The sequence below is a fragment of the Coregonus lavaretus genome, assembly GCF_964263955.1.
Source record: "Coregonus lavaretus genome assembly, chromosome: 5".
Lineage (NCBI taxonomy): Eukaryota > Metazoa > Chordata > Actinopteri > Salmoniformes > Salmonidae > Coregonus > Coregonus lavaretus.
The window spans coordinates 18368558-18393810 of NC_139992.1; the positions used below are offsets into that span (position 1 = coordinate 18368558).

The window sequence follows — 25253 nt, forward strand, 5'->3', positions numbered from 1 at the left end:
TGTAAACGTGTCAGCTAATATTACATATCTACAAACACTACTGTTCCTTGTGTAGTTAAGGTTGATGATGCTATAATAAGCAGTGTGGTTCCACTTCACTGTGTGAGGCCTGTTGCTCTCCCACATGCTACATCATTACTGAGGCCAGACTCAGACTGCGGCTGTCTCAAATGGCACCCTATTCCCTAAGTAGTGCACTATTTTGAACAAAAATACAAAAGTAGTGCACTATACAGGAGCCTAGAAGAACATTTTGGGGTTCTAAAAATTGTCACATGGGGAACCTTTCCAGTCCAAAAAGGTTCCTCGAGAAACCCCTCTGAAAAGGGCCTTTGAGGAACCCCTATGTAAAGGTTCAAACCAGAACCTTTTTGTGATTGGAGAGGTTCAATTTTGAACCTTTTGAATAATATATTGTAGAGGTGTCAGCCTATCAGAAGATTAGAGGTGTGGCTTATTGGAGGCGTGGCATTGAGCTGGTTCTTTTTGTCCACCTGTTAGATTAAATTACATTCCTGTTCATCATGTTCAGTTTGTACACTGCAACTTTGAATGTTCCTTGAATATTTATGCATATTATAGTATAATATCAATAAGACTAACATTACTGATTACATATAGTAGTAAAGCGGTAACTATTCCAACTTTTGCAAAGGCTCTTGAAGAACTCATACACCTCTGTAAGCCTCATTGAAGCTACAAAACTGTCAGAGTTCAACCTACAACAGAACAGATGAACAGGAATGACATTTAGCCCCACGGGTGGCCTAAAAATATCTATATAAAAGGCACGCCCCTACTAAGCCATGCTTCCAGTCCAGGGTTCCTCCAGGAATCCGATGCTACATTGAAACATTAAAGTTTCCTCCAAGAACCCCTCCACTAACCAAAGGTGCAAATATGAACCATTGCCTAGCAATGGTTCCTTGACGAAATCTAGAAGTTCCTTGAGGATCTCCAGGGTTCCTCAAGTCACCAGTAATTCTAAGAATGTAGGGAATAGGATGCCATTTGTCTAAGCGACCTATAAATCCTGGTCCTGCAGTGCCCACAGATGCTCTGGTCTTTAAGTCCTCCCTCTCTGCCACTCCCTTTAATAAGCTCTGCCACTCCCTTTAATAAGCTCTGCCACTCCCTTTAATAAACTCTGCCACTCCCTTTAATCAGAGTAATTATGTGCTGATTAGTACAGTTAGAAGCCTTTGACCTCTGTAGTCTGATCTCAATCCCAGAGGATTACCTGGAACTGGCTTGTATGGCCCCTGTATGGCAATGGCCGGGCTGGGAGGCTGGGCTCCATGTCTACTGAGATACCACAGACACACTGACCCAGTTCACTCATTGGCTTTATTTACTCACACACACCTAACACAGCATGGCATGGCAGCTCGGAATCATCAAGCCATTCTCACTGGTCCAGGACTTAGATCATGCACATTGCTCAGTCAACCACACGCACATACTAGACACAGATGCAGGCTCGCATGCACTCACGCACATGTAGGCATTGATGCAGGTTTGCATGCACTCACGCACATGTAGGCATTGATGCAGGTTTGCATGCACTCACGCACATGTAGGCATTGATGCAGGTTTGCATGTATTGCAGTCATATGCAGGAGGTGGTTGTGATCAGAGAGACCCAGATTCCTCATTTGCTTATTTTAACATGTTTTATTTTTAGAAGACCTCGACATCGCTGTTGTTTTGTGTATAAGTTTGAAAGAAAAAGAGAGAGAGACTCACATACCTGGTGTTAGGGGCCAGGCCCCTTGGGGCCATGGAGCAGAGACAGGGGATGGCCATGATGCTGACGTTGAGGAACAGACCCCGGGTGGTCGTCCATGACTCTTCCTCTTCTAGAGAAGATCAAGGAGGGGGAGAAGTTTTAGTGAGGAGAGAGTTAAACTAGAAGATGAGATATAGAAAAGTTCACATTGCTAAACATCATCCATGACAAACTCACCTATGTCGTCTTTTAAGGACTCATTTCTGCAACAAACAAAAAAACGGTTGTATAAAGTTTTGCAATTCGTTTTCTGATGCATCATTTTGTCTTTTGTCTTTTTGTGTGAGAATCTCCCCCCATGATCAGTCGGTTGATCTTCTACATCGGAGGCATTTTGGTTTTCTTCCAGTGACCAATTAAGCCCACAGAGGCCTGTTTCAAATCAAATTCACACAGCTAAATACTATCAAACTTGGACTGCAGAGTCTAATCATCAGACAGTATTCTGTCACTTACTTTACTGAATCCAGTGTTTCAGTCTGGACCTTCTTCACAGGAAGATAGGACAACTCACAGTCTTCAGGCCTGCAATCAGACATAACCATACAGAGAGAAGAGAGAGAGAGAGAGAGAGAGAGAGGGAGGGAGGGGAAGGAGGGAGGGAGGGAGGGAGGGAGGGAGGGAGGGAGGGAGGGAGGGAGGGAGAAGGAGAAGAATACAGAGGAGAAGAGAGAGAAGAGAAGAGAAGAGAGAGAGCAGGCTTCAGATGGCTGGATTGGAGAAGAGGAGGGATGGTTCCCTAGAGACAGATTAATGTGTGATAAAGAGACTGTTCAGAAGGAAACCCTAGCTAGCAGGCTGGCAAGTCTCTTTCCCTGTAGGATTAGGCCACACTTTATGAGGGAACTGGTGTGAAGTGTGTTTTTGTGTGTGTGTGCGTGTGTGTGTGTGTGCACACTATGCATGTGTGTCTTTGCATGTGACTGTCTAGAGAGACTGTCTTACTTCAGGTTTGCCAGCGTTTTGATCACTGCAAACTCCCGTCTCTGCCCGGGTGGCATCCAGCGATGCCTCTCTGCCAAGGCCAGCGTCCGCCCGCCGAAACCAAACATGGCAGAGAAGCCGAAACGCAGGAGGCGACTCAGACAACTGAAACTACACACATCTACCTCCTGATGGTGGCCTGGAGAGACACAGATTGGAAAAAAAGAGGGCAGAAGTATAGATATCACAGATATCAATGATTGTACAGTATGAAGTTGGCATCACGATGCTTCAGCTTGAATGACATGCTTTTACTGGATGATGTGTTCTCTGTCAGAGATAGAATTACTATGTGTATGGCATTCTTTCATTTCAGCGGTAGGCCTACATTTAGTCCAGCATCAAAATGGCCAATTATTTACCTCTGGTTAATAACTTCCATTATATCGGACTATGTCATAGTCATAGCTCTTGTGGCAATATAGGCTTCTAATGGTACAGACACAGGTTCCCATCCAATTGGCCTATACACATTCCTGACCTCTTTCTGTCTCGCCCATATATGGCTCCCCAATCCCATACCTCATGAATATTCATGAAGGTCTAAAACATCCTGCCAGTTGGCCTTATTCACATGCGTAAATATTGCTTAATTAGAAAACCAACAAGCCCTATATCGGCCTGTCGTAAATAAGCATCACCATGCCCTGTTGGTGTCAGGTGTTCTGTGTTGTTGTTTACATGAGTTTGCCTCCAAGCCAAAAGGACATATCTTAAAAAGAAAAACATTTGTCTGTGTGTTCATTTCTAATCAGGCGAGATTTGACAGTTTTTTGGAAGGAGGTACGGTTCAGTCATGTCAAAAAGACTACTTAGGAAATGTTGTTTGTTTGCATTCCCTGAATAAGATGCTTAGACAGGGAGATAAACTGTTGACAAATCAATTATCTAATGCTGCTCCATATTGTTAATTCAGAATAAAGTGTGAATTGTATGAAATATTCTCACAGTGTACATGCTATTCTATGTGTACAAGAATGTGAACACAAAACCAATCATCCATCTACATAACCGCTGACAGAACTGGACTGAACTGCACCGACTGAACTGCATGGCCTGGGTGTTGCTAGAAGTCTCACCTAGCTCAGTGTTATGGATTACAGCACCATATGGCCCATAACGTAAGACAGAGGATTTAATGTAGGGTTATCTTGTTTAGTTGAGGTCAGCATTGGGTTTATAATGGAAGTCTATTGTAGCATGAGTGATTGTTTCAATAGGATTACCATTTGTACTGTACACACAATTTTCTGCATGGGATAGATGCTATTTTTTCATTACATTTCGAACTGATTTTAGTATACATTGTACTGCATTTATAACATGAATACAGCTAATGCAAGACATGTATTGCTCGAATGTCCACAAAAAGAGGGCAATTTTTTTGTGATTATTTTCTATTGTTCTATGACTTTGGAGAGGTTGAGTCTCTACCTTAACCATGACAAGAGAAATCTACAAATTATATTTTGTGTGTCATGTTTTCCAAGCCCTGCTACTATGTGTAATCTCTTGACACAAGCCCAATCCTCTTGTCTGTCAGGCTAAGCCCAGGAGAGGCTCACACAGCACCGACAACACAACAGGCCAGACAGTTCACTACCAGGAACTTCCAACTCCCTCGACAGACAGACAGACAGACACAGACAGACAGACAGACAGACAGACAGACAGACAGACAGACAGACAGACAGACAGACAGACAGACAGACAGACAGACAGACAGACAGACAGACAGACAGACAGACAGACAGACAGACAGACAGACAGACAGACAGACAGACAGACAGACAGACACAGAGACAGACAGACACAGAGACAGACACAGAGACAGACAGACAGATAGACAGACATCAGACGATAGCCTCGCTGCATTTATGCAGGACTGAGGTAAAAAGCAGATCACTGCAGTCGGTTGTGGACCAGCAGACCAGCCAACAGACGTATAGTATAGATGTGTGTGAGTGTGTGTGTGTGTGTGTGTGTGTGTGAGAGAGAGTGCGTGAGTGCTTATGGTTTTAGGTGCTTGTAATCTCTGAACTCCAGAACCAAATATCACCTGCCCAAGCCAGCTACTAGATTTGTTAACGTTTATGTTAAGTCTGTCACAAGAGACTCAGCGAGTGTGAGAAAGCCCTATCTAATCATATGAGAAAAAACAAAGAACGTGTGAGGGACAGGATGACAGCCGTTCCCCGTCGTTCTCCAGGGACTGTTCATTCTTCCAGGGACCTGTTAACCAGATCTAGAAGACAATACCAGCAGCTCTGCTCATAGCCTCCCACATCCCACAATGGCAGCTATGGAGCTAATTAAGGACTTTATGGAGCTAATTAAGGACTTTATGGAGCTAATTAAGGACTTTATGGAGCTAATTAAGGACTTTAAGCACCAGATTGCACCAACCACTAGTTCCTCACCTATCATTCTATTGTGGCAGAAGAGAACTTTATAATACTGAAACTGATACCCTGTGTGTGGATCACACACGAAAGCACGCACACCGACACGAGCAAACGCACGCACGCACGCACGCACGCACGCACGCACGCACGCACGCACGCACGCACGCACGCACGCACGCACGCACGCACGCACGCACGCACGCACGCACGCACGCACGCACGCACGCACGCACGCACGCACGCACGCACGCACGCACGCACGCACGCACACACACACACACACACACACACACACACACACACACACACACACACACACACACACACACACACACACACACACACACACACACAACTCGGTGGACTTGTAAAGTAAATATGCATAACATTTACATATTAATCTAGTCAGTGTATATTATTTGAGCTCCATTAGGGAAAGGGGGATACCTAGTCAGTTGTACAACTGAATGCATTCAACTGAAATGTGTCTTCCACATTTAACCCAACACCTCTGAATCAGAGAGGTGCGGAGGGCTGCCTTAATTCGACATCCACGTCTTGCGCCAGGGGAACAGTGGGGTAACTGCCTTGCTCAGGGGCAGAATGACATATTTTTACCTTGTCAGCTCGGGGATTCGATCCAGCAACCTTTCGGTTACTGGCCCAACGCTCCTACCCGCCAGGCTGTTCCATTGCAGCTCTATAATCAGTAGTATCGTAGTGATGTCTACAGCTGAAATGGGATAATACAGGAGAACAAGTACCCATGATGATGTGCATTGCAGCAGTAACAGGATGCCGTATGCCATGGACAGAACATGCCACCATGTCAGTGGAGCCTGGAGAGAAAGAGACGGAGAACAACGTCAGTGGAATGCCATACAAATGATACAGTCATCAAACAACAGGTAGTTCTCAAAGGGGAATGTCTTTACCATCCAGGTAGTTTGGCTATTTTCATTCACTTACAGTATATACATTCTCAGATTTCCCAAACCTATAATGGCTGACCATATTATTGCAGAGGTAAGCCACCTGATTGTGGCAAGCTATCACGATTCACAGTGATACAAAAGACGAGGAAACCTATGCAAACACAATGTATCTCACTGTCTGTGGATGAGGTAGGGTTAATAATGAACAAAATTAGTACTTTGTTAGAGGGCATTCATTAAACGTAATATTGTCTGGTGCCAACTAGGTCGAGTTCACCTTGCGGGCAGCGGTGGCCGGGATAAAACAGGTGTCAGTGTGTTTGTACTGATTACAGACATAGACAAACACACAGGATGAGGAGAGCGAGAGAGCGAGCGAGAGAGAGAGAAAGAAACAGAGACAGAGAGTATGAGAAAGAGAGAGAGAGAGAGAGAGAGAGAGAGAGAGAGAGAGAGAGAGAGAGAGAGAGAGAGAAAGAAAGAAAGAGATCGAGAGAGAGAGAGAGAGAAAGAGATGGAGATGGAGAGCAGAGATCGAGAGCAGAGAGAGAGAGAGAGAGAGAGAGAGTGAGAGAGAGAGAGAGAAGGTAAGATGGAGAGAGAGAGAGCAGAGATCGAGAGCAGCGAGAGAGAGAGAGAGAGAGAGAGAGAGAGAGAGAGAGAGAGAGAGAGAGAGAGAGAGAGAGAGAGAAGAGAGAGTGAGAGAGAGAGAGAGAGAGAGAGAGTGAGAGAGAGAGAGCAGGTTGTCTGTCACCTGGTGAGTAGGCATTTCCTTTCATGCTGCTATCTGCCATGTTGTTTGCTCAGATTAACAGGATATAACAACTGGTGTCTGTAAATGAGTAGGTCTGTAGACAGACAGGCTGGGTGAGAAACGGACCTTTCCCGCCTCTCCTCTGACATGGTGGCGTGGATACCACGGAACACATACAGGAGTCATACTCAGACAGATCAGCTACAGAGAGATAGACCTCCCAAGTTTCTGCTTATGTTATAGACTCCCCCCCCCCATAAACCAACCCCTCACCAGACCCTGCATCTTCATTGCTGTTATTACATAACATTACATTACATTTGATAAGGTGGGTGAAGGAAATTTCAGGAATATTTTCATTCATCAAAAATACAGAATGTTGATTAGTCATAGAATTGAATTTAAGAAATACATTGAAATGTAAGTGTAATTAAGATACTTCAAGTAGCTAATACATTTCTAAATGTTTCGAGAGGATAAGCATTGTAATTGCTTATTATGCATTAACTAATCATTTGCATAGTGTGATTAATATCCTCTTTACTCTATTGTCCCTTATAATTCAATATATCTACAGTGTAGATAAATGCCACCTGAGATTTCCCCAATACTACAATGGAACTAGTGTAGATGATAATGTAGTATTTTCCATCATCAGTTGTTTTAGCATCTATTGTTCCTAGCCATTGTTGTGTGTGGTGCTCACATTATCACCAGCGATGGTAATTCCATCATTTACCATCATTAATGACCTCTTCTCAAAAGGCACACACACTTCTTCATACTGCGCCAACAATGTTAGCATCTCCATGTGAACACTGTACATCACCCATACACACAACAGCATTACAGATGAAGAGAGCTAGCATGCAGGAGGAGGGGTGGAAGAGAGAGAGAGAAATAGAGAGACAGAGAGAGCAAATAAAGAGAGAGAAAGAGGAAGAGAGAGAGCCAGCGAGAGAGGGAGAGAGAGAGAAAGAAAATGTCCTTGGAAGTGTGCGAGGCACTTCTGCAGAACAATTAACTTAATTAAGCAGACATCATGAATATTCATAAGCCCGTTAATGTCTCCTCATCCCGGCCGGCAGATGAATGTGATGCTAGTCTAGTCAAGCATGTCTCAGAGAGAGAGAGAGAATAAGAGAGCGAGAGAGAGAGTCAGAGAGAGAGAGCCAGAGAGAGAGAGAGAAAGAGAGAGAGAGAGAGAGAGAGAGAGACCCTGGAAGGGAAAACTAACGGCACCAACATTTTGGTTGTTTGTCTGGAATATCAAAGAAATTAACAGTCCCCCTGAAACCCTTTAAACCGGTCCAATTAATTTGAATCCTGTTGTTTATATGCTACACATACCAAACAGCTGTATAATATGTATGTATAAATTAGAAATGGTTTCTTGATTAGCATGCTCAGTGCGTTTAATTGGCCTTTTTCTAAATGAAATATACTTGTAATCCTCTGTGTAACACTACTGATACTGTTTCTTAAGTAAGATTATGTGATGATTGGATAATATTTTTTACGATGTAAACGTTTTAACTATGACGGCAATAGCAATTAGTTAGCTCAACTTTCAAATCTCAGAAAACAAACAAATGCATTAAATGCAAGAATTGTGAGATAGATAATAGATATGGATATTGTTGAGACTATGGATATAATTGTTTACTTTGACAGTACCATAATACCACCTATCATTTAAGTTCAAATGGTGTAATGTTGCTAAACTGTGGAGCAGATCTGGGTTCAAGTACATGTGTAATTGAGTATTTGTTATTTAAATACTTGTTTTCTGTGTATTTGAGTATTTTCTAATAATGGGGCCCGAATCAACTGCTTTTTCAATACTTTCCAAGTGTATTTCCAACTACATTCCAATGTTCAACTACTTGTGTTTTCAAATAAAACATATCAAAAGACTTACTAACCAAATGACTTTGAAAGTAACTGAAATCCCCTAAACAGTATTTGAACCCAGGGCTGCTGTGGAGATTGTTTATTACTTCCTTCAACAAAAGAGATATGATCACATCCCTCCTCAGTCTCAGGAGTGACCTAGTCCTGTACAGCGGTATCTATTCCTCCTAGGGTGCCTATCTCTCCTCGCTCTCCTGTTTGTGACGGGAAACACTTTACAAATACTCCATTGGGAAACACACTAATGAAGAGATACAGTGACTTCTGAGCGTCCAATTTGCAGCGGGTGCAGAGTTGGAGGGCTTCCATCCTTGGCTGCTAACAACAGCACTCAATTTTACCACCACAGCCTAGAATGACGCATGAAGGTCAAACTGTTGGCTTAAAAAGCCAAACTGGCCCACGCCACCATTGTTGATACCCTCGCTGCTGGCTGTGGTGTGTAGGGTAATTTATGGTGTGTGTGTGTGTGTGTGTGTGTGTGTGTGGCTATGAGGGTTTAATCCACTAATAATGGGAGTGATGAGCTCTTTATAACCATCCAATCAGCTAATGTCTGAGCCACATGCATTTACGATGGTTGATAGACCGCCAATGTTCACAATTTTAAAGTGCAATAGAATGCTGTATAATTGTTGTTCCGTCTCAAATAGACGGCAATTAGCTCCCAGTGCAATCAAACCAAATTAAACCTAATATAAAATGATACATTTGCTTGAACGACCAATTTGTTTTCAACAGAAGAGGAAATCCCTCTCGCTATGGAAATGTCCTTGATATTGGACAATATTGTGATGTTTGTCAATTACATGGTTCTGGAGAAGTTTTGATTGGCTAAGAAATCACTTAGATCTGTAAGCACAATATTACAGCGCTGAAATGTGACAATCCTCTGTCAGCTATGCTTCAAGAAAACATTTAGAACCACCCTGACCTCTATGGCCTGATGGTGTGTAGTAACATTCAAACTAAAACCACTCAAACCAATATGGTGTTGTAATAGCAGATGTACTCTTCATAAACTACAGGGTCATCTCATCACCCGGAGAAAAGCTGTTCTAAATATTGGGGGAGGATTGAAAACAGCTGCAGAGGAGAGCGCTCAAGCCACCCTTGCTCCTCACCTGCTGGTGTGTGTGTTTATGTGTGTGTGTGTGTGTGTGTGTGTGTATGTGAATGTGTGTGTGTATGTGAATGTGAATGTGAATGTGTGTGTGTGTGTGTGTGTGTGTGTGTGTGTGTGTGTGTGTGTGTGTGTGTGTGTGTGTGTGTGTGTGTGTGTGTGTGTATGGGTGCGCCACCACCCTTGCTCTTCACCTGCTGGTATTAGCCCTAGAGGAAGTGTTGCTCGGACAGGCGTGAACATGGAGTCTGTGTCCCTGCCTGCATCCATCTGGGCACGGAGCAACAGCCCGTGGGCCACCTCGGCCACCGAGCCGTCCCCACCGACAACCACAACCCTGGGGAAAACACACACACACATACATGAGAAACAGCACACACAAATCGCCACACCCCAAAAAAAATCTCAAGGGTTCTTTGGGAAGGGTGATGGCTCTATGTGGAACCATACTGAGAACCCTTTAAGCCGTCAATGGATCTTTGCATTTCTTTTAGTGATAATTAAAATGTAGGGGCAGCGGATCATTATAATATTTTGGGGTGTGGTTTGTTCACAGCTCTTATTGTGCAACCGTGAGTGAGTGTCATTCCTGTTAATCTAATCTGTTGTGTTATGCTAGAACATGTTATATATGACTATGGCCAATGAAGGTGCATTGTGAAAGACTCATTTATGGCCTTGTGTCAATTGATAATGGATGACTAAGTCAGTAGATCTCAAATCTCTCCTCTGGGAACCCCAGCCGTTCCAGAGCTAATACACTTGATTCAACTTGTTAATAAACACAATAATAAAACCTATGGAATTTTAACAATATAATATGGCTATTAAACCAGAATATAAAAAACCCTGTATGGTTCTACAAAGAACCTTTGAGATTTAGAAAGGTTCTTTATAGAGCCATTCTCCATAAAGGTTCTATAATGAACCATAAAAAAGGGTTCTATATAGCCCCAAAAAGGGTTGTAACCATAGCGGAACATTTTTGATGGTACTATATATTACTTTTTTTTTCAATGTTCTTTATAGAACCTTAGGAAAGGTTCTCTACAGCACCATACAGGTTCCATTTAGAACCTTATGAGCATGGTTATTTAAATTAAAAGGGTTCCATATAGCGCATAAAATAGTTATGCTATGGTTACAAGCCAAAGAACCCTTATTTGGCACTATATAGAACCATTTGGTTTTAGTGTGCACTGAGCAGTCTTCACCGACACACATCACCGCCGAGGATAAAGTACAGGGTTATACACACAGCAACACACTGCAACACACACAGCCAATACCATGAAACAGCTCAGGGTAAATGCATGAGTAAGGACTTGCTCCCTCAGCCTATGTAGCTGATCACTGATCACTAGGTAAACATGACATACTGACATAGCATGATAAATCAGTCATATTAATCACCTGACTAAACAGAGAAGGCGTGTGAAATACAGGTCATGGCCAGATAGACACATACACACGCAAGAATGCACACACACACACACACACACACACATAAATGTGCACACAGACATACAGATGCGCGCGCACACACACACACCCACACACACACACACACACACACACACACACACACACACACACACACACACACACACACACACACCTACTGTCTACACTCATCATTATGAATGAATGAGAATGGAGCTGCTTTGGAAAGCGGCCATTTTACGGGCTCCCGACCAATTGTGCTATTTTGTGTCTTTTTTGCCGCTAATCGTAACTTATTTTGTACAGAATGTTTCCCCCATCGTTTCCTATAACCGAAAAGAGCTCCTGAACATCAGAACAGCTATCACTAACCTCCATTTGGATGAGGACTTCTACTTCAATGAGTCAGAGGCAAAAGACATATTGATTATCCCGGATCAGGCCCAAATCCCCGACACTTGTAGAAGGAGAAGACAGCGCTATAGAGGCCGGCACTGAGACTACGGCGGCGAGTTAATAACAGGACAAGACATCGGTCTGATTCACGCCTATCTGAGTGGACTGATCCATTGTGGAGGCCGTGGGGATGGCACAGTCCATCACTCTAAGACATGTGCTATTGAAATTGTATATGGTTATATTATGTAAGAACAATGGTGCAACACTAATAAAAATTGGACAGTGGTCGCTGTCCGCGGTTCTGAAACACACCAGTGCGCTGTTGAACTGGCGCCTTTTCCTAGACCATGTTGCTATGTGCATAAAAGCAAAGTTAACCAGCATATTGGTGTTGATAACAATGTGGCGGAGGCAGCAGCAGAATGAGGAGACGAGAAAACAGCCCTTGCTTTATTGTCGAAGAAAAGTGAGGAAGAACCCCCAACTTAATTAGGTATATAATCAATAGCCTAACTGTTGAATGTTCCTGGCTTTATAAATCAACCATATATATCTACAGAAAAAAATACAGATCCTGCTTCTGTTGTCTGTTTGAGTGTTTGTTTAATAGCCTACTGATTCCGGGAGCACCAAGCCTCACGCAACCACATGTCTGATAAACTATTTCACTAATTGGGCTGTTTTTTATCTTTGCTATGCTGTAAAGGCTTTACACTTTTTCCCCCATTAGAACAGCCTCTCTGGTATCATTTATAATTCATTTAATGCTGTTTAAACTGTTCCAAATTGTCAGAAAAATTATATTTACAATAATAATAATAACCCTCCTTTTTCTTGATCTCCTTCTTATTGTTATTATTAATATTATTATTATGATCCTCATTATAATAATAAGAAATGTCATTATCATTAGTAGGCTTAGTATAGCAGCCTTGTATAACCACCATCGAGTTGTTGGCCTTAGTTTTAATACTGTACCTTACTTAGGCCTATATTTCCATACTTATATAGGCTACTGTATCAATCAATCATTCAATAGTTCATGTCATCACACAGCATACCAGTCATTCATGATTTTAAATGCAATCAAGCATTTTAGTTTAAAAATAAAATAACAAAGCGACCCTTGAATAATTAGCGTAAACAATAAATAAACCTCTAATATTAAGGAAGTCTCGAGGTTCTGCTCGCCTGAGTTAGAATACCTCATGATAATCTGTAGACCATACTATTTACCGAGAGAGTTTTCATCTGTATTTTCGTAACTGTCTATTTACCTCCAGAAACCGATGCTGGCACTAAGACCGCACTCAACGAGATGTATAGAGCCATAAGCAAACAAGAAAATGATCATCCAAAGGCGGCGCTCCTAGTGGCCAGTGATTTGAATGCAGGGAAACTGAAATCTGTTTTTACAGGCAACATCCGCACTGAGCTAAAGGTAAGAGCTGCCGTTTGCAAGGAGCGGGATCCAGACGCTTATAAGAAATCCCGCTACGCCCTCCGACAAACCATCAAACATGCAAAGTGTCAATACAGGACTAAGTTCGGATCCTACTACAACAGCTCTGATGCTCATCGGATGTGGCAGGGCTTGCAAACTATCACAGATTACAAAGGGAAACCCGGCCGAGAGCTGCCCAGTGATGCAAACCTAGCAGACGAGCTAAATGCCATCTATACTCGCTTCGAGGCAAGCAACACTGAACCATGCATGAGAGCACTAGCTGTTCCGGACGACTGTATGATCACGCTCTCCGTAGCCGATATGTGTAAGACCTTTAAACAGGTAAACATTCATAAGGCCGCAGGGCCAGATGGATTACAAGGACGCATACTCAGAGCATGCGATGACCAGCTGGCAAGTGTCTCTCCCTGACCTAGTCTGTAATACCTACATGTTTCAAGCAAACCACCATAGTCCCTTTGCCCAGGAACGCTAAGGTAACCTGTCTAGTCTGTAATACTAGACAGGTTTCAATGTCCTTGTTCAGCCATGACTCCGAGAAGCATACTATATTCTCATCGACGGGGCTGTAGTGGAGCAGGTTGAGAGCTTCAAGTTCCTTGGTGTCCACATCACCAACAAACTAACATGGTCCAAGCACATCAAGACAGCCGTGAAGAGCGCATGACAAAACCTATTCCCCCTAAAGATTTGGCATGGGTCCTCAGATCCTCAAAAAGTTCTACAGCTGCACCATCGAGAGCATCCTGACTGGTTGCATCACTGCCTGGTATGGCAACTGCTCTGCCTCCGACCACAAGGCACTACAGAGGGTTGTGCGTAAAGGCGCAGTACATCACTGGGGCCAAGCTTCCTGCCATCCAGGACCTCTATACCAGGTGGTGTCAGAGGAAGGTCCTAAAAATTGTCAAAGACTCCAGCCACCCTAGTCATAGACTGTTCTCTCTGCTACCGCACGGCAAGCGGTACAGGAGCGCCAAGTCTAGGTCCAAGAGGCTTCTAAACAGCTTCTACCCCCAAGCCATAAGACTCCTGAACATCTAATCAAATGGCTACCAGACTATTTGCATTGCATCACATCAACCCGATCATCCAAAAAACCCTGGACCCACTCCAATTTGCATACCGCCCAAATAGATCCACAGATGACACAATCTCTATTGCACTCCACACTACCCTTTCCCACCTGGACAAAAGGAACACCTATGTGAGATTGCTGTTCATTGACTACAGCTCAGCGTTCAACACCATAGTGCCCCCCAAGCTCACCACTAAGCTAAGGACCCTGGAACTGAACACCTCCCTCAGCAACTGGATCCTGGACTTCCTGACGGGCCACCCCCAGGTGGTGAGGGTAGGCAACAACACATCCGCCACACTGACCCTCAACACGGGGGCCCCTCAGGGGTGCGTGCTCAGTCCCTTCCTGTACTCCCTGTTCACCCACGACTGCGTGGCTGTGCAAGACTCCAACACCATCATTAAGTTTGCCGATGACACGATGGTGGTAGGCCTGATCACTGACAATGATGAGACAGCCTATAGGGAGGAGGTCAGAGACCTGGCAGTGTGGTGCCAGGACAAGAACCTCTCCCTCAATGTGGGCAAGACAAAGTATCTTATCGTGGACTACAGGAAACGGAGGGCAAAACATGCCCCCATTCACATCGACAGGGCTGTAGTGAAGCAGGTCAAGAGTGTCAAGTTCCTCGTGTGCACATCGCTAAGGACCTATCATGGTCCAAAAACACCAACGCAGTCGTGAAGGCTCCTGAACAGCTTCTACCCACAAGCAATAAGTATGCTGAACAGTTAACCAAATGGATACCTGGACTATTTACATTGCCTCCCTTTATTATTTATTTATCCTAATTGTTTTGCACTGACTCTATGCACACTCACTAGACTCTACCACGCACTCACACATACTACACTGACACTCTAAAACACACACACACACACACACACTACATATGCTCACACACACAAAACACACACACATGCATATTGACGCCACACACTCACACATAGACAGACTTCCACACTCTTCACATACGCTGCTGCTACTCTGTTTATTATATATCCTGATTGCCTAGTCACTTTTAACCCTACATACATGTACATACTGTCTTACCTCAATTACCTCAACTACTGTACCTTGTACCCCTGCACATTGGCAAAGTACAGGTACTCTTTGTATATAGCCTCATTATTGTTTTTATTGTGTTACTATTTCCTTTTTTATTTAGCAAATATTTGTCTTACTTTTTAACTCCGCATTGCTGGGAATGGGCTCGTAAGTTTCACTGTAAAGTATACACCTGTTGTATTCGGCGCATGTGACCAATACAATTTTATTTCATTTTATTATTACAATACTGGTTGACCTAGACCTATCTAGTATATTAGTCAAATCTATTTCGATAATTTGAAAAGATAATTCTCATTAAATGTATTAAACAGTCAGAATATGTTATGGATGCAGCATTCAAATTGGCAAATTGAATGTTTTTTTTGTTTTTTTAAGGAATTGGTTGCAATCTGTCATCTGCCTGCTGCAAAATAATTCATTAAAATTGGCTGAGTCTGAGCCTACTAAACTCCTATAAGCACATTACTAATAAATGAACACTGACTGAGGAGGAAAGCTTATTATAGTTCATTTCAGAAATGCTTTTGAACAATACCTTATGTTACCGTTTCTAAAAAGATTAGTTTAGCCTCCAATTCATGGCTAGTTGTAATTAAAGGGTGATTATACTGTGTAAAATTGTATTTTAGTATTTTATTGGCCCCTCCGTTGGATTATATGCCTGTTAGTAAGGTTTTGATATTGAGCTGTAGTTTACTAAGTAGTGCTAAGTAATAAAACGAAGCAATTTGTACATAAATGTCAGCACTACATTTTGTAAAATTCTAGGATTCCTTGGATAGATTGTTAGATTCAAGGTTTCTATGTTTCACTCACTGAAAAAAAAAACATGATTCAACAGCAGACAGGAATTGGGCTTTCATATGCTGAGCTGATGAGGCCCACTTCACAGTGTATGACAGAGTCAGATTAGGTTATATACAGGTTATATAGTCAGGTTATATAGCTAGGCTATGAGGCATTATAGAGGAGCAAGGCTTTGACCTGAACAAGTTCTGCGTCATGTTCCAATGCTTTATAATGGCACATTATTCTACTTTACGCTCTGCCTAATGTTCTGCCGCTGCCTGGTTATACACTGGCAACACATCCCTCTATTAAAGAACACAGGCACTCAACTGAACACTCCTCATCCTATCCATCACCCCCAATCAGAAAGGCAGTAATAAAAGCTGTATACCGCAGTAAAGATTTGTGGATAAATACAAGGCTTTAATTTGAGGTGCTGATAATTAACATTAATGTGTGATCTGGAAATAATTGCACATGTAGCAGCAGCCTACGGTAGTGCCACCATGTCTTTGACATTCCTATTTTGTTACACACTCTATGATTCCATGGTTCCATCCCAAATGGCACCCTATTCCGTTTATAATGCACTACTTTTGACCAGAGCCATATGGGCCCTGGTCAAAAGTAGTGCACTATAAAGGAAAAAGTGTACAATTTGGGTCATATCCCATGTAACAGGGACTGGGGCTGTCACACTGTCTCACACGGCATGACTTAGTGGAAAAACAGGTAAAAATTGACTAGTTTCATTAAATGCAGAGAACAGCTCCTGTATATTATAGAGGAAATAATTAATGAGTTACGGTCTATTAATGAAGAAATGTGTGATTAGTGTTTTACACCTTCTCAACACTTCTCAGTCTTCTGGGGTTAATTAAACATGGTGTTGACAAGAAAATAGGAGATGATCTAGAATAAGACCACTGTGAAGGACCCTGTATCTATAACACCTCATCCTCTATGGGGAATATTTCTTCCACACAGAAAGCTTCTCCTAAATTGGACTACTCTATAACACCTAGTCCTCAGTGGGAAACTGTCTTCCCCTCTTTGATATGTCTTGCACACAGTCTGTGAAAGCTTCCTATTTAGCTAAGCACAATTCCTCTCTAGCCAAAATAGAACAGAGCTCTAACAACAACTTTTTGAAAAGCCACCTCCATAGAAACGGACATCCAATAACTTACAAATATTGTGTGAAATAAGCCTTGTGTTCATTCAGTACAATCAGGTTGTGACATGAAGTGCATGTTATGAGCCCTGTCTCTGACTAGTTTGAGTGATATTGCAAATAAATCTGACATTACATGACACTTGTATCAGTATTACCACAGCTTCCCTGCTTAAAGATTATCCAACCAAACAAGGCTATATTGGGTTAAGTAGCTTAGCTTGAATCTTCATGGATTACCCAGTGATTGCGCCATGCAAAAAAATATAAACATTTACTAGGGGGGGAGGGGCTGGTCCAACTCAAGGTGTCAAGAAAAAAAAAAGCACTTCAGCATGCTTTTGTAGCACAGTGGATGCCAAGCAGGGCTACGGGCCAGAAGGTTGAGGGTTCGCCGACCACCACAGACGAGCTCACTCTCCCTGCCTGTTTCATTACACTACAATCAGAGCCGGCTGCAGACAATGATCAGCTAGGGGGAAATCAGATTTTCAACATTTTGATGCCATATGTATTATTCTATAAAATATATGCAATGAATTTTCCACCAACAGGTTTCTGTGCCAATGCACCACACAACCAATAAACAAAGCATACCGCCATCGGGCACTTGAATGTCATGGTTTGCGTTTTCAACACCACAACAAATAGACTATGTCAAGCTCGACAAACAGAAAATACAGTTGAAGTTGGAAGTTTACATACACCTTAGCCAAATACATTTAAACTCAGTTTTTCACAATTCCTGACATTTAATCATAGTAATAATTCCCTGTCTTAGGTCAGTTAGGATCACCACTTTATTTTAAGAATGTGAAATGTCAGAATAAGAGTAGAGAGAATGATTTATTTCAGCTTTTATTTCTTTCATAATTCCCAGAGAGTCAGAAGTTTACATACACTCAATTAGTATTTGGTAGCATTGTCTTTAAATTGTTTAACTAGGGTCAAACGTTTCGGGTAGCCTTCCACAAGCTTCCCACAAAAAGTTGGGTGAATTTTGACCCATTCCTCCTGCCAGAGCTGGCGTAACTGAGTCAGGTTTACATTTTACGTCATTTAGCAGACGCTCTTATCCAGAGCGACTTACAGTTAGTGCATACATTTTTTTTCCATTCTGGCCCCCCGAGGGAATCGAACCCACAACCCTGGTGTTGCAAGCGCCATGCTCTACCAACTGAGCTACACGAGGCCTCCTTGCTCGCACATGCTTTTTCAGTTCTACCCACAAATGTTCTATAGGATTGAGGTCAGGGCTTTGTGATGGCCACTCCAATACCTTGACTTTGTTGTCCTTAAGCCATTTTGCCACAACTTTGGAAGTATGCTTGGGGTCATTGTCCATTTGGAAGACCCATTTGCGACCAAGCTTTAACTTCCTGACTGTTGTCTTGAGATGTGCTTCAATATCCACATCATTTTCCTTCCTCATGATGCCATCTATTTTGTGAAGTGCACCAGTCCCTCCTGCAGCAAAGCACCCCCACAGCATGATGCTGCCACCCCTGTGCTTCATGGTTGGGATGATGTTCTTCGGCTTGCAAGCTCCCCCTTTATCCTCCAAACATAACGATGGTTATTATGGCCAAACAGTTCTATTTTTGTTTCATCAGACCAGAGTACATTTCTCTAAAAAGTACGATCTTTGTCCCCATGTGCAGTTTTAATGACTCCAACCTAAGTAAGCCTCTGTAAACTTCCGACTTCAACTGTCCATCCCTCCCTAACTTGTAGGCTTACCCAGTATCGAAGGCTTGGCTCGACAATCTCCAAATGTCATTACACTTTTTGGTGTTTTGTAACAGATTCCATTCATCAAATGGCCGCTGCACAGTTTGGATTGATTGATTTTATTTGTCCGAAAAATATATATAAATATATACACAAAGATATTTTAAAGTGAGCAGGATTGGACAATAAAGTCGGGGACTTATTTCCATTGTGGTTCCTATTTTTTACAGAAATACAATTACAATTACATAGATACAGACACATTATATAGATACAGACACATTACAGAGATACAGACACATTACATAGATACAGACACATTACAGAGATACAGACACATTACATAGATACAGACACATTACAGAGATACAGACACATTACAGAGATACAGACACATTACAGAGATACAGACACATTACATAGATACAGACACATTACAGAGATACAGACACATTACAGAGATACAGACACATTACAGAGATACAGACACATTACAGAGATACAGACACATTACATAGATACAGACACATTACATAGATACAGACACATTACATAGATACAGACACATTACATAAATACAGACACATTACATAGATACAGACACATTACAGAGATACAGACACATTACAGAGATACAGACACATTAGAGATACAGACACATTACATAGATACAGACACATTACATAGATACAGACACATTACATAGATACAGACACATTACATAAATACAGACACATTACATAGATACAGACACATGACATAGATACAGACACATGACATAGATACAGACACATTACATAGATACAGACACATTACAGAGATACAGACACATTACATAGATACAGACACATTACAGCGATACAGACACATTACAGAGATACAGACACATTAGAGATACAGACACATTAGAGATACAGACACATTACATAGATACAGACACATTACATAGATACAGACACATTACAGAGATACAGACTCATTACATAGATACAGACACATTACAGAGATACAGACACTTTACAGAGATACAGACACATTAGAGATACAGACACATTACATAGATACAGACACATTACATAGATATAGACACATTACATAGATACAGACACATTACATAAATACAGACACATTACATAGATACAGACACATTACATAGATACAGACACATTACAGATACAGACACATTAGAGATACAGACACATTACATAGATACAGACACATTACATAGATACAGACACATTACAGAGATACAGACACATTAGAGATACAGACACATTACATAGATACAGACACATTACATAGATACAGACACATTACATAGATACAGACACATTACAGAGATACAGACTCATTACATAGATACAGACACATTACAGAGATACAGACACATTACAGAGATACAGACACATTAGAGATACAGACACATTAGAGATACAGACACATTACATAGATACAGACACATTACATAGATACAGACACATTACATAGATACAGACACATTACATAGATACAGACACATTACAGAGATACAGACACATTAGAGATACAGACACATTACATAGATACAGACACATTACATAGATACAGACACATTACATAGATACAGACACATTACATAAATACAGACACATTACATAGATACAGACACATTACATAAATACAGACACATTACATAGATACAGACACATTACATAGATACAGACACATTACAGAGATACAGACACATTACAGAGATACAGACACATTAGAGATACAGACACATTACATAGATACAGACACATTACATAGATACAGACACATTACATAGATACAGACACATTACATAGATACAGACACATTACAGAGATACAGACACATTACAGAGATACAGACACATTACATAGATACAGACACATTACAGAGATACAGACACATTAGAGATACAGACACATTACATAGATACAGACACATTACATAGATACAGACACATTACATAGATACAGACACATGACATAGATACAGACACATGACATAGATACAGACACATTACATAGATACAGACACATTACAGCGATACAGACACATTACATAGATACAGACACATTACAGAGATACAGACACATTACATAAATACAGACACATTACATAGATACAGACACATTACATAGATACAGACACATTACAGAGATACAGACTCATTACATAGATACAGACACATTACAGAGATACAGACACATTACAGAGATACAGACACATTACAGAGATACAGACACATTACAGAGATACAGACACATTACATAGATACAGACACATTACATAGATACAGACACATTACATAGATACAGACACATTACATAGATACAGACACATTACATAGATACAGACACATTACAGAGATACAGACTCATTACATAGATACAGACACATTACAGAGATACAGACACATTACAGAGATACAGACACATTACAGAGATACAGACACATTAGAGATACAGACACATTACATAGATACAGACACATTACATAGATACAGACACATGACATAGATACAGACACATGACATAGATACAGACACATTACATAGATACAGACACATTACATAGATACAGACACATTACAGAGATACAGACACATTACAGAGATACAGACACATTAGAGATATAGACACATTACATAGATACAGACACATTACATAGATACAGACACATTACATAGATACAGACACATTACATAGATACAGACACATTACAGAGATACAGACTCATTACATAGATACAGACACATTACAGAGATACAGACTCATTACATAGATACAGACACATTACAGAGATACAGACACATTACATAGATACAGACACATTACATAGATACAGACACATTACATAGATACACATTACACGACTCCAACACCATCATTAAGTTTGCCGACGACACAACAGTGGTAGGCCTGATCACCGACAACGATTAGACAGCCTATAGGGAGGAGGTCAGAGACCTGGCCGTGTGGTGCCAGGACAACAACCTCTCCCTCAACGTGACCAAGACAAAGGAGATGATTGTGGACTACAGGGAAAAAAAGAGGACTGAGCACGCCCCCATTCTCATCGACGGGGCTGTAGTGGAACAGGTTGAGAGCTTCAAGTTCCTTGGTGTCCACATCACCAACGAACTATAATGGTCCAAACACACCAAGACAGTCGTGAAGAGGGCACAACAAAGCCTATTCCCCCTCAGGAGACTGAAAAGATTTGGCATGGGTCCTCAGATCCTCAAAAAATTCTACAGCTGCACCATCGAGAGCATCCTGACTGGTTGCATCACCGCCTGGTATGGCAACTGCTTGGCCTCCGACCGCAAGGCACTACAGAGGGTAGTGCGTACGGCCCAGTACAGCACTGGGGCCAAGCTTCCTGCCATCCAGGACCTCCATACCAGGCGGTGTCAGAGGAAGGCCCTCAAAATTGTCAAAGACTCCAGCCACCCTAGTCATAGACTGTTCTCTCTGCTACCGCACGGCAAGCGGTACCGGAGTGCCAAGTCTAGGTCCAAAAGACTTCTCAACAGCTTCTACCCCCAAGCCATAAGACTCCTGAACAGCTAATCATGGCTACCCGGACTATTTGCACTGACCCCACACCCCATCCTTTTTACGCTGCTGCTACTCTGTTAATTATTTATGCATAGTCACTTTAACTCTACCCACATGTACATATTACCTCAACTACCTCAACTAGCCGGTGCCCCCGCACATTGACTCTGCAACGGTACCCCCCTGTATATATAGCCTCCCTACTGTTACTTTATTTTACTTCTGCTCTTTTTTTTCTCAACACTTTTTTTGTTGTTGTTTTAGTTTTACTTTTTTTGTTAAAAATAAATGCACTGTTGGTTAAGGGCTGTAAGTAAGCATTTCACTGTAATGTCTGCACCTGTTGTATTCGGCGCATGTGACCAATACAATTTGATTTGATTTGATTACATAGATACAGACACATTACATAGATACAGACATATTACATAGATACAGACACATTACAGAGATACAGACACATTACATAGATACAGACACATTACATAAATACATATACAATTAGAGATGAAAAAATGCTCAACCTCCAGATGAGTATGAGGGGGAGTTTAAGTACAATTCTTACAAGCTTGTTTGGCTGGTAGCTTATTCTTTAGATGTTTGGGGCTGCTGGTGAACCATGATGTGCAGGCATAATCAAAGGTTTTAGGCTACTTTCCTAAAACAATAATTGTACACCTCAAGGTTCAGCTGTCAGAGATCTGAGCACTAAATGTATCAGGGCATTGCATGCAAAGGCCTATAGGCTTAGGTGTCCACTGTGTGATATTAATATTTTAATTCATTAATATATAGCCTATATAAAGGAAGAGAGGTTTAGGCCTAAGCCCAGAGAGATAGAGATATACCCGTGGCATGCTACGACACCGACATCCATTTCTTTATGTCAGATGGCTACTGCGTCTGCTATACAGATATAGACGTACAGAAGGAGGGTCATTCGTAAATGTTCTATCCTAATATTTTGTATAAAGATAAGCATTAGATTATAGGAGTAACTCTGGTAGGCCTGAAACAGTCTTGCTCACCTCAAGATCAACTGTGGGAGTCATTTGGAGCGCTGGGGTGCACTGCCTTCATATCATAGGCCTGCAGTACCTAAAGCTTAATAATAGCCACACCATACCAAACCTTCACAAATGTTTCTAAACTGTATTAGGGTAATATCAAAAGTAAGTCAAGCCATTGTTTATAGGGAAAATATGAGCAGAAGAGTGAACCAGGGAAAAAACACAATACCCTCCCCTGTGCCCCTTAACAAAACACACAACCCTCCCTTGTGCCCCCTAACAAAACACACAACCCTCCCCTGTGCCCCCTAAAAAAACACACAACCCTCCCCTGTGCCCCCTAACAAAACACACAACCCTCCCCTGTGCCCCCTAACAAAACACACAACCCTCCCCAAAGCAAAAAAAAGAAAGTTTGACAACCCTCCCCTACTTTGGACCACCCCTAACCCCCAGTAAATGTCCATCTGTCCCTAAGAGGAGTATGACATATGTCTGAATATTGACCACAAATCCACCTGAACAGTCAAACATTAAACAGTATACCTTTTTCTATATAATGCCTGCTGAGGTATAGGTGATGATTAAAATGTTGATAAGAGGAGTATAACATGTCTGACTCTGAACATCGACCATAAATCCAAACATAACAACCTACAGTACAAAGTAAACCTTTTTCTTATAATGTCTGCTGAAATATTGGTTGTCTAATATATGTGGGCCACAGTAATGAGGTTGTGAGAGTAGGACAGACAGCAGGATCCTGAGCTCAACTGTTCCACCAGTCATCCTTCTCACCTGCTCCATCTGTCCCTCATATCAGACCTGCCTAGCAGAGCAGGAGCCAGACCTCCCTCCCTCCTTCCCTTCTCCCTCCCCTGCCTACCTCCCCTGCCTACCTCCCTCCTTCCCCTCTCCCTCCCCTGCCCCCTCCCCTGCCTACTTCCCTCCCTCCCTCCCCCGCCTACCTCCCTACCTCCCCTGCCTCCCTCCCCTGCCTACCTCCCTACCTCCCCTGCCTCCCTCCCCTGCCTACCTCCCTCCCTCCCTCCCCCGCCTACCTCCCCTGCCTACCTCCCCTGCCTACCTCCCTCCCTCCCTCCCCTGCCTACCTACCTCCTCCTTCCCCACCCTCTCTCCTCTACCCCCTCTCCCCGTCATTCCCCGTCTCTCCCCGTCTCTCCTACCCCTCTCTCCTCTCCCCCTCTCTCCCCTACCGCTCTGAACTCTCCCCCTCTCTCCTCTACCCCTCTCTCCCCTACCTCTCTGTCCTCTCCCCCTCTCTCCTCTACCCCTCTCTCCTCTACCCCTCTCTCCTCTACCTCTCTGTCCTCTCCCCCTCTCTCCTCTACCCCTCTCTCCTCTACCCCTCTCTCCTCTACCCCTCTCTCCTCTACCTCTCTGTCCTCTCCCCCTCTCTCCTCTACCCCTCTCTCCTCTACCCCTCTCTCCTCTACCTCTCTGTCCCCTCCCCCTCTCTCCTCTACCCCTCTCTCCTCTACCTCTCTGTCCCCTCCCCCTCTCTCCTCTACCCCTCTCTCCTCTACCTCTCTGTCCCCTCCCCCTCTCTCCTCTACCCCTCTCTCCCCCTCTCTCCCCTACCCCAGAGGGGTTG

General features: G+C 42.5%; 1 protein-coding gene across 1 annotated transcript in view; it reads right to left on the minus strand.

Moving 5' to 3' along the window:
• The window catches only part of cerkl (CERK like autophagy regulator), a gene marked incomplete at its 5' end in the record, with an annotated part of 44335 nt that overhangs the window by 2764 nt on the left and 16318 nt on the right, over positions 1 to 25253 (minus strand). Inside the window, 6 exons of the mRNA XM_084161047.1 lie at positions 1751 to 1859; positions 1967 to 1992; positions 2246 to 2314; positions 2735 to 2912; positions 5943 to 6017; positions 10099 to 10241. Coding sequence (XP_084017173.1) covers positions 1751 to 1859; positions 1967 to 1992; positions 2246 to 2314; positions 2735 to 2912; positions 5943 to 6017; positions 10099 to 10241 — 600 coding nt within the window. The remainder of the gene's footprint in view (positions 1 to 1750; positions 1860 to 1966; positions 1993 to 2245; positions 2315 to 2734; positions 2913 to 5942; positions 6018 to 10098; positions 10242 to 25253) is intronic.